Source organism: Python bivittatus, unplaced genomic scaffold (assembly GCF_059951505.1).
Source record: "Python bivittatus isolate LINGU-HERP-01145 unplaced genomic scaffold, Pbiv_v1 ctg000580_np1212, whole genome shotgun sequence".
Classification (NCBI taxonomy): domain Eukaryota; kingdom Metazoa; phylum Chordata; class Lepidosauria; order Squamata; family Pythonidae; genus Python; species Python bivittatus.
In genome coordinates, this window is record NW_028277087.1 from 1,727,831 (window position 1) to 1,742,095 (window position 14,265).

At 46.1% G+C, this 14,265-nt stretch overlaps 1 protein-coding gene across 2 annotated transcripts in view; it reads left to right on the forward strand.

Annotated features, from left to right (window-relative positions):
- Positions 1-14,265, forward strand: part of KDM4B (lysine demethylase 4B) — a 180,842-nt gene that overhangs the window by 26,413 nt on the left and 140,164 nt on the right. For both annotated transcript variants that reach the window (XM_088149338.1, XM_088149339.1), the window contains exons 2-3: positions 10,151-10,318; positions 13,960-14,135. In XM_088149338.1, coding sequence (XP_088005464.1) covers positions 10,178-10,318; positions 13,960-14,135 — 317 coding nt within the window. In that variant the 5' untranslated portion in view covers positions 10,151-10,177. The remainder of the gene's footprint in view (positions 1-10,150; positions 10,319-13,959; positions 14,136-14,265) is intronic.

Consider the following 14,265-nt stretch of genomic DNA (forward strand, 5'->3'; position numbering starts at 1 on the left):
GAGGCAATAATTAGACTTTTTCTAAAGAAGCTTGCCCTGATCCCTCAGACGGGAAATTATAGTTCAGTCTTTTACCATGATTGGATAAAATGTTGAAACGCTGATGGCTTCTCAGCTGTAAAGCAATCTTGAAGCAGATTATCTTGATTCATTTCAAACTAGTTTCAACATAGACTACTGAATTGAGACTGCTTTGTCAGCCTGGGAGATGATATTTGTTCTGAGATTGATAAAAAATGTCACTCTAGTTATATTTGCCCTTTTAGGACTTTTCTGTACTATTGACCACAGAATCCTTCTGGATCGCCTGAGATATTTGGGAATAGGAGGCAGGGATTTGCAGTGGTTCTATTCCTATCTCTTAAGTAGATTTCATTTGGAGTAAACCATGCTTTGAAATGGGCCCTATTATTTGGTGTTCCTCAGACTCAATTCTGCCTCCATTGCTTTTCAAAATCAGCATACATTCTGGAGGAGATCATCAGGCGACTTGGATCTGAGTGCTGTCAGTATGTTGATGGTACCCAGATCTATTGACATCTTCAAGAAATCTGAACTAAATTTTCCTTATTTATGGTGATTGTTTTTGATACCCTATGTTCCTTCAGTGGCTTTCTTTTATTTGGATTATTCTATCAGTGCAAACTATGCACACCTCTTTCTTTAAATGTGTAATTCAGACTCATCTGGAAGAAGGTCTGTATGTGTTTGCTAAGAATCAGCACCAACCTGATGGCACATAATCATTCAGATCTTCCAGAACTCTCATCAGAAGGCCAGAAATCCTATGTGTAGAAGATTAATTTACTCTTCAGACCCACCATACATGAACAGCCAAGGGAACAACTAGATCCATGTCACAATTGAAGGAAATATTGGAAATATTGAAGGAAAACACTAGCCAGAGATTTTTGTCAGGACAAAGCAGAAATTCAGCAGTTCCTGAAATTCTGGTTCAATAACTGAAGAAGAAGTAGATCTGTGTTAGCTGTAGCAAAAAATCAGGAGGGGTTAGGTATTTTGTTAGTTGGAAAAAGTGCTACCAGACTCTGAAAAAATAAACCTAGTTCAGAAAATTAGTCCTACATTTTTTTCATTAGACTCACAAGTTTTCCAGATTGTTTTAAAAAGTGTTGTAAATGATAACATAAAAGGTCCCATGGCACTGTGAGTTTTTCTCTGCTTGGCATTTTTAGGGACTTGTTGAAATATTTGTTTAGTTCTTAACTAGCTAAAGCAATGTTTATTCTCAGAGAAAAAATCGTAAATGCTTCTGATTAATCCAGGTTTCCTAGCATACAGAGCTGCCTGACAATACTGTTGTTCTTGTGCTGGAAATTAGGAATGAAGACATGCTCTTCCGACATTGCGATAGGAAACCTGCTAAGTCATAGACAAGAAGCCACAGTGTCTGTCGACTTTCATTGTTAGCTGTCTAGCGCCATCAGTGTCTTAATATTTGAAAGTTAGTGCTGGATGTACTGAAAAGTATTTTCCCATGATTCTAACTGAAATGAATCCATCCTTCTGGTAAACGTGTTCACTTGTTTTCTAAAAGTGTTCATGGGGGATTCACCTGCACACCTTTTCCTTTCACTAGGAGGTCAATTTCTCTTGGTTTCGGAATTGCTCTGCAAAATCTATTTTGTCTCGTCTTCAAAAACGGATTCAAGTGAAACAAAGGCATAGTGATAGCAGAATTTGCATTCTTTTACTTCTTTTTTCATAGAATGTAAGAAGTCAGTTCCCTTTCTTTAGGTCAGAAAACTGAACTAAGCAATGGTCCACAAATGGCAACTTGACTTAATAGCCAGCCTCAAACTCTGTTTGCCCTCAGCGTTTTACCCTTCTCTTCACCCAAGTCTTTTTGCATATGCTTTTATTCCCGCTCTAATTTGCAGTACACCTTGAAGAAATTAAGAAACAGCCATTTTTCAGCTTCAGGTTCTTGTAGGTGGAAGAGTTTGGTTGGCAGTTTTCATTTTCTTTTAGGCGAGATTTTATAGGACAGTTGTATCACTTCTTGCTTTCCAGAAGAAGACAAAGAACACTTCAATTGTTATGATTGTTTTCTCTTCCTACATCTTGATAAAAGCAATCTGACTTACTTTATTGGCTCTCTCCAGTGGTTAAGGAGCTTTTAGCTTCTGGCCAGAGTTAAATATTGGCCTTGTTGAAATATAACAATAAGCCACAATTTTGTTGCTCATGACAAAGCAAGCATGCTGATGCATTTTGCCTGATTATTCTTGTTCGACTGCTCCTGCCAGCAAGAGCAGCTAGACAAGTTTGAGCTAGAATCCCTCGTTTGTTGCTTTTTCAAACCAGAGTTAAAATGCAGGTTTGTTCTTGGTTTTTGATTCTTCCTGGTTAAGAAACCAACAAGTTAGTGCTCCTAGGTCAGACATAACACAATACAAACCATTCATTCATTCATTCATTCATTCATTCATTCATTCATTCATTCATTATTAAATTTGTATGCTGCCCATCTCCCCCAGAGGGTGACTCTGGGCGGCATACATGCATAGTTGTTTCCAAATCAGAGCAATGTATTCATTCATTCGATTTAGGCACTCCCTGACTCCAGACTGAGTCTGGGCAGCTTACGATAAAACCAAACAGGTAGAAAGTACAAGATAAATAGGATTATAAACAAAAATTTAAAAAGAAATAAAGAACAAGATGGCGAGTCTGGCCAAGAACGCCTACACATACAAACATATCTGACAGGGGCCCCAACCACCCTGCCTACCGTAAGGCCTGGCAGAAAATATGCAGCAGATTTTTGCTCAACCCTGATAAGGTAGAACGCTGAAAAAAAATGTTCTTTCATTACATACAAATTGGCCCATTGACTGTGCTTTAGTTGGAATAGTTCTGCTCCTGTGTAAATAAGTATGAAGCCAGGCCTCATTTCCTATCTGTCCCTTTGCTGCTGTTTCTGCTTTATGCAGAGCGGAGTTGAGACATTGCTGTAGCACTAATCGGTGCTGTAATTCAAGTATCCTTTGCTGCCCTCTGGTGTTGTTTGAAGTTCATAGCTTTTTAACTTTGAAATTAGACATTGTTTCTTCTATGCCAGAGTTGTTCTGTAAATGTTTCAGCTTATGAAATATTTTATAAAAACCCTCTCTAATGTGTGAAGAGGATCTATTCATGTGATCGCTAAAAGTCGACACTGACTTTCTAAGTTGGTGGTGTGAGATTTGCCCCGTTCGACAGAGAAACTCTCGTGACACGTGTGGTTCACAAAGAAGGTTTACTCATGCGTAACGTAGTAGTCACAAGCAAAGCCAGGACTGGCTTGGTACAATTGCATCACTTGTTATATTCCCCCCTTCCCGCGCTTTTTCCCGCCTTGTGATCGCGTTGCGGCTGTGGGCTATTAGGCCCCCCCAATAATCCCCCTTGATTGTCCATGATGGCAGGTTCGGTCAGGGTCCATTGTCCTTGATGGGCAGTCCCCCCCCGGCTTGGGTTGGTCCCTCCCCGTTACGTGCAAGCCCGCGGGTTCTGTGCTGCGCGCGATCTTGTTTCGCTGCCTGCGGCCCCGTTCCTTGCTGGCTCGCGCCGTTATCAGTTTATAGTTAAAAGCTTCCGCTGCGGTTTTCCTGTTTGGCTGGGCGCAGGTGGCCCGTTAATTAGCGGCGCTTTCAGTTCCTCTTTTCCTCGCTAGCTGCCGCCGGTGGAGCTTCCCCGAAGCCCCGTGCTGACCGAACCTGACATACCGCCCCCCTGAAGACAAGTCCCCCTCTTAATTGGGCTACTAGGGTGTTGCCCCCCCCCCATCTGCCATAACGGTGTGCCTTTCCTTGGCTAAGTCACTTATAGGATGGGTCCCCGAAGGTTCTCCTTCCCCTCCTTCCCTTCCTTCGCCGCTGCGCACGTCGAGCAGCTGGCCACGTACTCCCTCGTATCCCTCCGGAGAGACGGCCACCAGAACTGTTCACGCAGGAGGTGGAAAGTCCTAACAAACCCACAGTGTCCCGTAGTGTCCTCGGCGTGCCCTCTCCGGAGCACATCCACCCGGCAAGCTTCTGGAACGTAGAGCCTCCCCTTGTGCTCCCAGCAGGTCCCTTGTTTCTTCAGGGAGTCCTTGTTGTTTACTAACCAGGGGTCTCCCTCGCTCGCCTCCGCACAGCGCCGCCTCAGCTCCGGCTCGGCTCCCTTCCCCTGCTTCTCCCTTGGGGGTTGGGCTCCGCCTTTCGCCTCCAGCTGGGTCGTCCTTGTTGGGTCCCTGGATTCGAGCGGCGGCTCCCTCAGTGTCCTACAACCTTCCAGGTTCCCCTGGCCGCGGCCAGGTCCCGGTCTATCGCCGGTTGCTTCACTCACGCTTGGTGCGGACCAGTCGGCTCCCGGCGCCGCTCCTGCCCCCGTTCTTGATGCCAGTGTGATCGCCGCCTGCTTTGCCACGGGGCCCTCGGGTCCCGCTGCCACCGTCTCTGCTGTAGCCGACCCCTGCGTTGCTGCGGGGCCCTTCGTCGTCGATGCCACCGCCACCTCGGCGGTCTCTGACCCCTCTCGTTTGTTGGTCGCCCTCGGCGCCGTCCTCGTATTCGCCTGACGGGCGGTTGGTCGCCCGGGCCCCGCTGCTGTCGCTGCTGCGGCTTGCCGGCCCTCGGCTCTCTGTCGCGCAGTCGCCACCTCGCCTAGCTCCGTGGGGTCCTCAGCTCCCGCGCCGCCTCCGCGGCTCAACCTGGCTTCCCCGGTGGTGCCGTCGAATCGCACCGTCTCTGCTGCCACGCTCTCTCGTGCGCTTGCCGCCTCGGCTCCTCTGCCGGTCTCCCTCGGCGCCGCCCTCGCCGCGTGTGCAGTTGGTTTCCCGGGCTCTATTGCCGCCGCTGCCGCAGCTCGCTGGCCCTCGGCTCGCCGTCGCCCAGCCGCCACCTCGCCGGGTTCTGTGGGGCCCCCTGTTCTCGTGCCACCTCCGCAGCTCGACCCCGTCTGCTCGGTGGTGCCGCCGAACCGCACCGTCTTGGCCACCCAATCGATGTGCGGGTTCTGGCGCGTAAGCCATGCCAGCCCCAGCACTAGTGCATGGCTGGCCCCCGGGGCAACTACTAAGCCTAGCTCCTCCCGGCTTGTCCCCACTGTCAAACCGACCGGCTCAGTGCGATACTGCGCCGGTTCCCCCTGCCGTCGATCCATCCAACTGGCTGAGTGCGAGGGGCTTCCTGAGTCTCCTCACGCTGAGCCCCAGCGCGGATGCCAGTACCGGGTGGATCAGGCAGTGGGTGCATCCCGAATCCAGCAAGGCATCGATTTTCGCCTCTGCTTCTGATCTCACCCCCTTGAGGTGGACCCTGATCCTCATGGGCGAGTAGCTTCTTCTGTCCCGCCCTTCCTCATGCTGCCACTCCGTTGGCTGCTCTGGGGTGCGCCTCAGCGTCGCCGGCCATCGCCTCCCGCTGGCTCGCTCTCCCCTCCACGCAGAGCCGGGCTTCCTCGTGAGCCAGCCGGCTCCGCTGCACACCGCTCCACTAGCTGCTGTCTCCTCCCAGGATCGGTCGGGGTCCCTTATAGCCGGGAATCGCCGGCCCCCGTCCTTTGTGCAGCTCGCCAAGACCCCATGCCTCGAGGGGCACTGCACCATCCGATGCCCCTTGCCTCCACACCGGTAGCAGGTCCCTGCAGTCTGCCGGGCGTTTCCAACCTCGATCCTCTGCCGTCGGTTCCTGCGCCTCGCCTCCGGTGCCGCCTCACTTTGGTCCGCTGTGGCTGGTATCGGGGCTCGCGCCTCTCGCTTCCCTGGGTCTCCGGCATCCCCCGCCGTCTCCACCAGCCAGCTCCACTTCACTAGAGCCTTCAGGTCGTCCCTACTGGGTGCTCCCCCCTGGATCTCTGAGTGGAGCCTGTCCTGCACAGGGAGATAGGTTAGTGGCTTGGGGCGCCCTGAGAGCTCGCTCCTTGAGCTCCTGAATCGGGGCGCTTCTGCTGGCCGCCGACCCCCCTTCGCGCTCCCCGTCAGGCTGACCACTTCTGCTAGCCTGGTCTCCACGCCGCCCTCTGCGGCTGCCCCAGCCGGGGCCCTGGGTCCGCCACTCCATGCCTCCCGCATGCCCGGTACAGCTGTCGTCTGCTGCTGGAGGTCGCCCTCCAGCCCGTCCAGCCTCTCCTCCGGCTCCTGGCTCCCGGACCCTGCGCCGCTGCTCCCGGGAACCGCATGTCCCGTCAAGCCCTCTGGCTCCGTCCCGCTGCTGAGCGCCCGCTTGGCGCCCCGCGAACTGGCCATGGTTGTGGGTCCCCTCTTCCTCACGCTAGGGACTGGAGTCATCTGCGCAACCTCTGGTCTAGGCTCCGTGCAGTTTCTTGAGGTCATATCCTCACTGCTGCCGTTATCGCCCGATTCCTTCTTCGCCTGCGACTCTGCCCCTGGGGCCTTGCCCCGCCGGAAGATGGTCTGCAACATCACTTGGACAGCATCCATCCGCTGCTCGATCTTGGCCTCCAGTTGGGTGAATTGTTCCTCAAGCTCTCGGGCCTCGGGTTCCGAGTCACTACTCGTCGCGACCCCCCATGCTGGCGACCCGTTGGGGCTCCTGCCCCCGCCGAACGACCACCCGTCCTCTGGCGCCCTCTTGGCTGTGTCCGTGCGCCATTCGCCCCGGACTGGTCCCGCCATCACGCCTTCGGATCTGGGCTCCTGGTAGCCCAGCTGGCACGCGGTTTCCCCATCGCTTGCCATCTCCTGGTGCCGTTAATCAATTCCTCTCCGGTCTTGGCTGCAGGGAAAGAAAGGTGAGCGCTCCTCGGTGTGTACCGGGTAGCACTCAATGTGAGTCCTGGCTTTATGTGAGATTTGCCCCGTTCGACAGAGAAACTCTCGTGACACGTGTGGTTCACAAAGAAGGTTTACTCATGCGTAACGTAGTAGTCACAAGCAAAGCCAGGACTGGCTTGGTACAATCGCATCACTTGTTATATTCCCCCCTTCCCGCGCTTTTTCCCGCCTCGTGATCGCGTTGCGGCTGTGGGCTATTAGGCCCCCCCAATAATCCCCCTTGATTGTCCATGATGGCAGGTTCGGTCAGGGTCCATTGTCCTTGATGGGCAGTCCCCCCCGGCTTGGGTTGGTCCCTCCCCGTTACGTGCAAGCCCGCGGGTTCTGTGCTGCGCGCGATCTTGTTTCGCTGCCTGCGGCCCCGTTCCTTGCTGGCTCGCGCCGTTATCAGTTCATAGTTAAAAGCTTCCGCTGCGGTTTTCCTGTTTGGCTGGGCGCAGGTGGCCCGTTAATTAGCGGCGCTTTCAGTTCCTCTTTCCCTCGCTAGCTGCCGCCGGTGGAGTTCGCTGGCTACGAGCTTCCCCGAAGCCCCGTGCTGACCGAACCTGACAGGTGGAGGGTGTTTAAATTCCAGAGTGCCTTTATTTTTCCTCTAAATAACTACATAAAAACAGCACTAAATTGTGATGAATCTGGATCTGTGACTGAAATAGTCACATATGTTTATTTTAATAGTCTGAATCATGTTAGGAAGGTTAAAGAAATTGATTGTTCACTTATTTAAAGCATTTATTATGGCCACCCAACTCAAACAATGCAACTGGGGATGCATATAAAAACCACTAAATGAAGATCTCTCCCCCCCCCCCACAAATACAAATGAAACAAACAAAACAATTAACTGGAGATCAGAGACTCACATTTGTTATATCACACCAGATGGGAACTCTACTCATCCTGATCCACATCTCTAAGGAATGAACGAGTCAGGTCTTAACTGCCTTTCCAAAGGCCTGCAGGGTTGGGTCAGCTGTATGTTGGAGGGGAGATGGTTCCAACATCAAGGCAGCACCAGAGGGAAGGCCTGACTCCTGGGTGCAATGAGATGACATTGCTTCAAGGAAGGGATCTGGAGTGTGGCCTCCACATTAGAGCCCTTTTCCCAGCCCTTTCTCATCAATACACCAGAGCAGGGCTAGATACTTAAGTGCTACATACGACGGTGCCTTTTTAAGTAAGAGAAATGGAATTTCTCCCTTACATTGGAAAAGGTGAGGTGTAGTGGTTAGCGTGTTGGATGAGATTAACAGGATCTCTCCTCCAAGCACTAATCAAGCCTGACCTTACTTAACTTTTTCAAGATCAGCCAAGTTTATGTAGGGCAGCTGTTCATTCCACAAAAACACCATTAGCACTGTAGTGGTGGGACCGAACTAAGTTAAGTTTGAGGGGCCTAGAGGTGAGAATTGCATATATTCCTTTCTGCAACAAAACGTTCCTGCGCTTTATACAAGCTGCAGTTCCCAGGGACACTTAAGGATTAACCTGTAATTACAAGTTGGAACTTGTTTGGTTTTATAGTCACAAGATTCTGTCATTGTTTTAATTATATATAAAATACATATCTAACCCCCACTTCTCACCATGCAGTGTGTTCCATTACTGCACTGATCCTACCATTAGGAAATTTTGATGCTACTTTGTAGTTTAAACATTGTTTTTTGCCTTTCAGATCTTTGAAGACAGCTATTTCCAGCAGTTCTTTCTTCTCTAGGCTAAACATACCTAGAGGCTCCTGCCATTCTGCTAGGTTTTTCTTTCCAGGCCCCTTAGCATTTTGGTTGCTTTCTTCTTCTAATGCATGTAGATGTCTTTTGGTTTAGGGTTCCTGTTTCCTAAAGTAGAGACAGCATAAAAATAAAAGCTGAGGTTCTCTGGTAGCTGGAAAGGGTTGGCCAAATCATGTAATGGTCTTGTATTAATGTAAAGTCCTGACATCTCCCTCCCTCATCTTTTTGGCTTCATTTTTGAACCTTGGTGAATTTTCCTTTCCTTAAAGCTGTAATTTATTACCTGTTTTCAGCTGGACAAATGTTTCTTTCTCGCTTCTCCCACAGCTACTTTTCTTTTGGAATTTGCAGATTGTATTGTTCTGCTTTTTCTGTCCAACAGATAGCTAAGCCAGCCCCAGAATGGCAAAAGTTTTTGCTTGATAAACATGCTAGAGAATGTTTCTTCTCATTGTATTTCATCATCCTGGTGATAAGAAAGGGTGGTAGAAGTATCTGAGGTCAGTAAATTAGGAAAATCATTCAGTGTTTGGTTTACTTAACTGTTGAATAAGCCACAATGGCTGGGCTCACGCAACAGTAAGCCAAACAAATTACTTTGTGGCTTTGTGCAGTGACTATGATGAATGGATTTGTCTTATAACACCCCCCCCAATAAAAGTAATGATGAATAAATATACCATTTATAATTATTAAAATTTAAGTTTATCAATAAAATGATAGAAACAATCAACTTCAAAACTGTATTTTTAATAGGTAGGATGAACTTGCCTAGTTGCGCATAATTCCTGAAACCACTCTCATTTCTTGTTCCACTTTTATTTTGGGTCAATAGTTGCTCTCTCTAGCAGCAACTATATAAAATCCCAAGTTTGCTGTCTGCTTCTCTAGGCATGTTAGGAGCAGATTCTTCAGTGATCCAGTTTTGTGTACATAAACCCCCCAAATATGTGACTCCACCTCAGATTTGCCTACAACCCCACAAGAGTCATAACCCACAGTTTGAGAACTCCTGGCTTAGTACAGTATGAACGCTATCGATTGTTTAATGCAATAAGCTTGTGTGCTTTTATTGTCTTAGAAAAAGCTCTTCTGATGATCTTAATAGGCAGAGTTTAGAGCACCCACCCCCAATATTGTGCCCTTTACATCTTTTGGATTATAACGTCCTCAGTTTCTACCATTATGCACCTTGGTTGGAACAAACTGGTTCAGAGTTTGTTGGAAACTAATACAGAAACAAAAAGCATATCAAGTTCTTTATCAGTTTTTGGCATTCCCTTGTAAGAAAGGATTTCTGCTTGTATAACTCTAAATAGTAATTTTTAAAATAACTTGCTAGCTCTGTTAAGAACTATATGCTAAAGGTGTGGGGTGTGTATTTTTTAAATAGTGATTATGATTTTCATAGTTATCAATGTTATTTTTACAACATAATTATACTAATTGATTGTAGAAATACTAGAAGTACTAGAATGAAAGACGTTACCCAGTTAAGTTGTACCAGCTGGACTTCAGTCTTAATACTACTTAAAATGTCCTTACATTTATTAATGGAAAGATACAATGGTAGATTTTAACTTTTGTTCTTCCCTTTCTTCTTTTTGTTCTCTTTCTTTCTGTCTCTTTTTTGCAGCATAAGTGCTAAACCATCTTCAGCAGTATGGGGTCAGAAAACCCAAGCCCGCAAAATCCCAGCTGTAAAATTATGACATTCCATCCAACACTAGAAGAATTCCAGGATTTTGGAAAGTACATTGCTTATATTGAATCCCAAGGTGCTCACAGAGCAGGACTTGCTAAGGTGAGTGTGCTGAAGGTTCCACTCAGTGGTTTGGGAGGTAATCCCAGCTAACCTAAAGCAGCCCTAAAAGCTGTAAATGGTTTAACTGTCAGGAGGCAATTTGAATTCTTCAGCCAGGTCTGTGCATTAAAGTATAGATAATTATGTCTTACATTATACTAAACTGCCATTGTCAGCTTTCAGAGGATGGTGGCATGTTGGGAATCCACACTGTGGATTTTCTTGCCAAAAAAAAAAAAGACTGTTGTGGGGATCGAGGCCAGTTATAAAGCATCAGTATATAAAAATGCCACTTGGCATCCCATCTGACACCTTCTCCCACAGGTATACTCTCCTGCCCTTGCTTCCTTTATTTTTTCTGCACAAAGGGACACATGCCCAGATAAAGCTCTGGGCTACACTGGCTCTTCTTTAGGTTTTTTAAAAATACAAAATCAAGTGACAGAGAAAAACAAGGGATACCTCTGGTTGCACACTTGGGAGTGCCAAATTGAGAGTTCTAGCGGTGGCTCATATTTTGTTTAAACATGGTTTAATGAATAAATCACAGTTGACTGGCTTCACATAATTGCCATTAATTGTTCTTTAAAAGCCAAAGCAAAATGAACCACATGATGCCTCTGGTAATGTGTCAGTATAAAATGTGTGTGTTTGATGTTTTGAATACATTGAATACAAATGCATTGGAACACATCTGTCAGATTTGTTTTGTTTTTTTGCAAGATTGTTCTCTGCTTTGTAGCCAGGGCTTCTTTGGCACAGCCTGATATAAAAACATTTATAGGAACAAAATTGAGCACAGCTTAAAGAGACACTGGTTCCTCATTAAAACAGGTCAAATAACTCATTTCAGTACAATTTCACAAGGGACTTCGGTATTGATAAAAGCTTTTGAGGATATGTTTCCTTGTCCACTCAAGTGTACTAATTAATTTTGCTATATGTAGTGTGTTTGGCAAAGAGTATTTTAATTAGCTCCTAGACAGCTTTAGAGAGCAGATGCAGTCAAACGTCCCCTTTTTGGGGTGCCAGGCTTTTAATGCTGATAAATTCTTCTGGACAAACAAGAATTCCCTTTTGCTACAGAGAGAGTGTTTATGCCAGTCTTGCAGGTGAGGAGGAAAACAGGAATAAGAAAAAGTCCCTGGAATTCGTGCTATTCTTTCCCAGACTTCTTGTACTTTTGGAATATTGTCTCCCTCAGATAAACCTGCTTATTTCTGTACTCAGAAAGAGAACATATATTGGGCCAGTGCATAGATCAAAGGAATAAAACATTTCTGCAATCACCTTTCAGAGCAATGGGCAAATACTTCTGTTCCTTTTAGCACAGGTGGTTCAGATTGCTTGCTGGAATCATACTTTCTCTTTTGTCTAGTCAGTAATGGCTGGGGAATATGCCTTCTGAGCCATTGCAATGACATGGGTATTATGCTGGATCAGCCATCCATAAAATAAATTGTGTCAGTGAATGTCAACACATCCATTCTATTGTTTTATTTGGAATGATATCTCCAACTCTGTATAGTTAGGAGGAATTAATATAGGATCTTCAAAGGGTCATATTCAAACAGGTATATCAGACATAATTGCTTATTATTAACATGTGTTTGACCCTAGTTGTGTAAGATTCTGACAGATCAATATAAGGTCCTTCCTTCCTTCCTTCCTTCCTTCCTTCCTTCCTTCCTTCCTTCCTTCCTTCCTTCCTTCCTTCCTTCCTTCCTTCCTTCCTTCCTTCCTTCCTTCCTCAGTTCTCTCAAGATGGTTAGGTAACTTAAGGCATAATTAAAGCCAGTAACGCAGCGTATAAGATGGAGAAGATGGGGAAGGTATTCAAAAACCCAGTCCAAAGATGAAAACAACAGGCCATACCAGAGATCCCAAAGAGCAATGAGCAATATTCCTGAAACAAATTGATGTTCAGGTTCAGAAATCTAGAGTAAAATGGACTTGGGTGCTGGAAACAGGAATCCAAGGAGAGATGTAAACAGAATCCTTTCCCTAGCTCATTTATTCCCATGATACATGATATATTCAAGAAAAATTCCTAGTAATTCTATGCTCCCAAGGAGTCCAGCATTTGAAGACTTGCCCTTCTTTACTGTTCTGTACTTGTTGTGCCACCAGCAACGATCTAACCAGTAGATCTGTTGGTAAAAGAGTCTTGGTGGGATATAGTTAAGGCACATGTTGCTGTTGATCAGTATGACATCCTCAAGAATAAGCATAACTGGGGCAATAGCTGTAGCTGTGCAAACACAGGCCTGATTACTACTGATCCTTGGGCATCCAACTTAAGGGCTGAAACTAGACCTGTTAATCCAGCTGTTGAAGATAGGCCAGCATAGTTGAATATTCCCTGATTCACTCTTTGGCTGACTATGATAACCTTTGGCTTGACTGAATTAATGTGGTTGCCACTGTCTAGCAGACACTCATAATGTAAGAGCTGCTGCTTTTGTTCAGTGATCATGAGAACAGTGTTAGCTGTAGTCATGGCAGTGAATTCTAGAATGCTGGATAAACTTTTCAAGCAATATTATGCAACTGGAATTTTGAGTTTTCCTTTAGTGGAATCAGGACATTTAACGAGGGATATTTCTCTTTTATTGACTCAGAAGCAGGGTTAGAAGATTCTGACAGTGCTTTCTGTTGGAGGTTGAATCCTTTAAGCTATGGTTACAGTAATCAAATATGTGAATATACCCCAGAGTGGGATTTTGTAAAAAAAAGTGCCAGGATCCTGAATTGGGTCTGAAGCTTCCACGTTAGCTTGTGCTACAAATTTCTCTTCAGACTTCACATCCTTTTAAAAAAACCTTTTCAGTTGTGCTCTGCTAACTGAACTATGCTAGGATCATATGCTTTGTAAGATTCAGTCTTGCAATATCAAAGACTTAATAGATGCTTTTAGGGTTGAGAATCCTTGTTAGTTTTAAATGATTGTATGTTTTGTTTTCTGTTTCTAACCTGTACATTATGATAGAGAAGCAGCCAGGGGTATATTCTGATTATCATCTAATTCAACAATATTTCTAGTTTGTTCCAATCTTGAAGAATTCTGGGGAGCATACAAAAATAATGTAAAACCAGTACAGTAATACGTCAAGGTGCCCCAATCATCTCAGGCTGAAGGCACTTTGAAAAAGGATGCTTTTCACTTGCTCATGAAAAGCAAGAAGGGTAGGGGCTCTGTGTACCTTCAGGGGAGAGAATTCTACAAAGTGGCCGCTACTGCTGAGAAGGCCTGCCATCTTGACCAAACCCCACAAACCTCACAAGGAGGAGAGGGCCTAATAGAACATAACAGAAAAGCAATCCAGCCTGAGGGAACGGAGACATGAATGCACTTCTTTGCTGCATGACTGGAATTGTTTTAGAAAGAACTTCTCCTCGTGAGACTCCTTGAAGGTGAATTGAATTCTGAATTCGGTTCTCTTGATGCTATTCTGTTGTAACTGGGCTTGGATTAGTGATAGGAAAGTTGAGATAAGCTAATCCCCAGCCTGCTCTTTCCAGAATGAATTGTTTTGTTTTGTTTGGAAAAGGTGTGAAGAATTAGCTTTTAAAAATTGGTATCCTTGTGCCTTTTCACAGGGTGTTTTTACATGTTACTGTTCTGTTCCCAAACTTTTCAGGTGGTTCCTCCCAAGGAATGGAAGCCACGCAAGAGCTATGATGATATTGACAGCATGGTGATCCCTGCTCCCATTCAGCAGGTGGTGACTGGACAGTCAGGACTCTTCACCCAGTATAATATTCAGAAGAAACCCATGCTGGTTGGAGATTATCGGCGTTTGGCTAATAGTGAGAAGTATGTCTCTGTTAGGACTATCTTGGGTTTTAATTAAACAAGGCATGGGGATTTTTTTTCTTTTTGTAGTAAAATTATACATAAAGGCACACTTTATTTCTCATGTTTTTTTCCTGGTCATGTTGAGTTG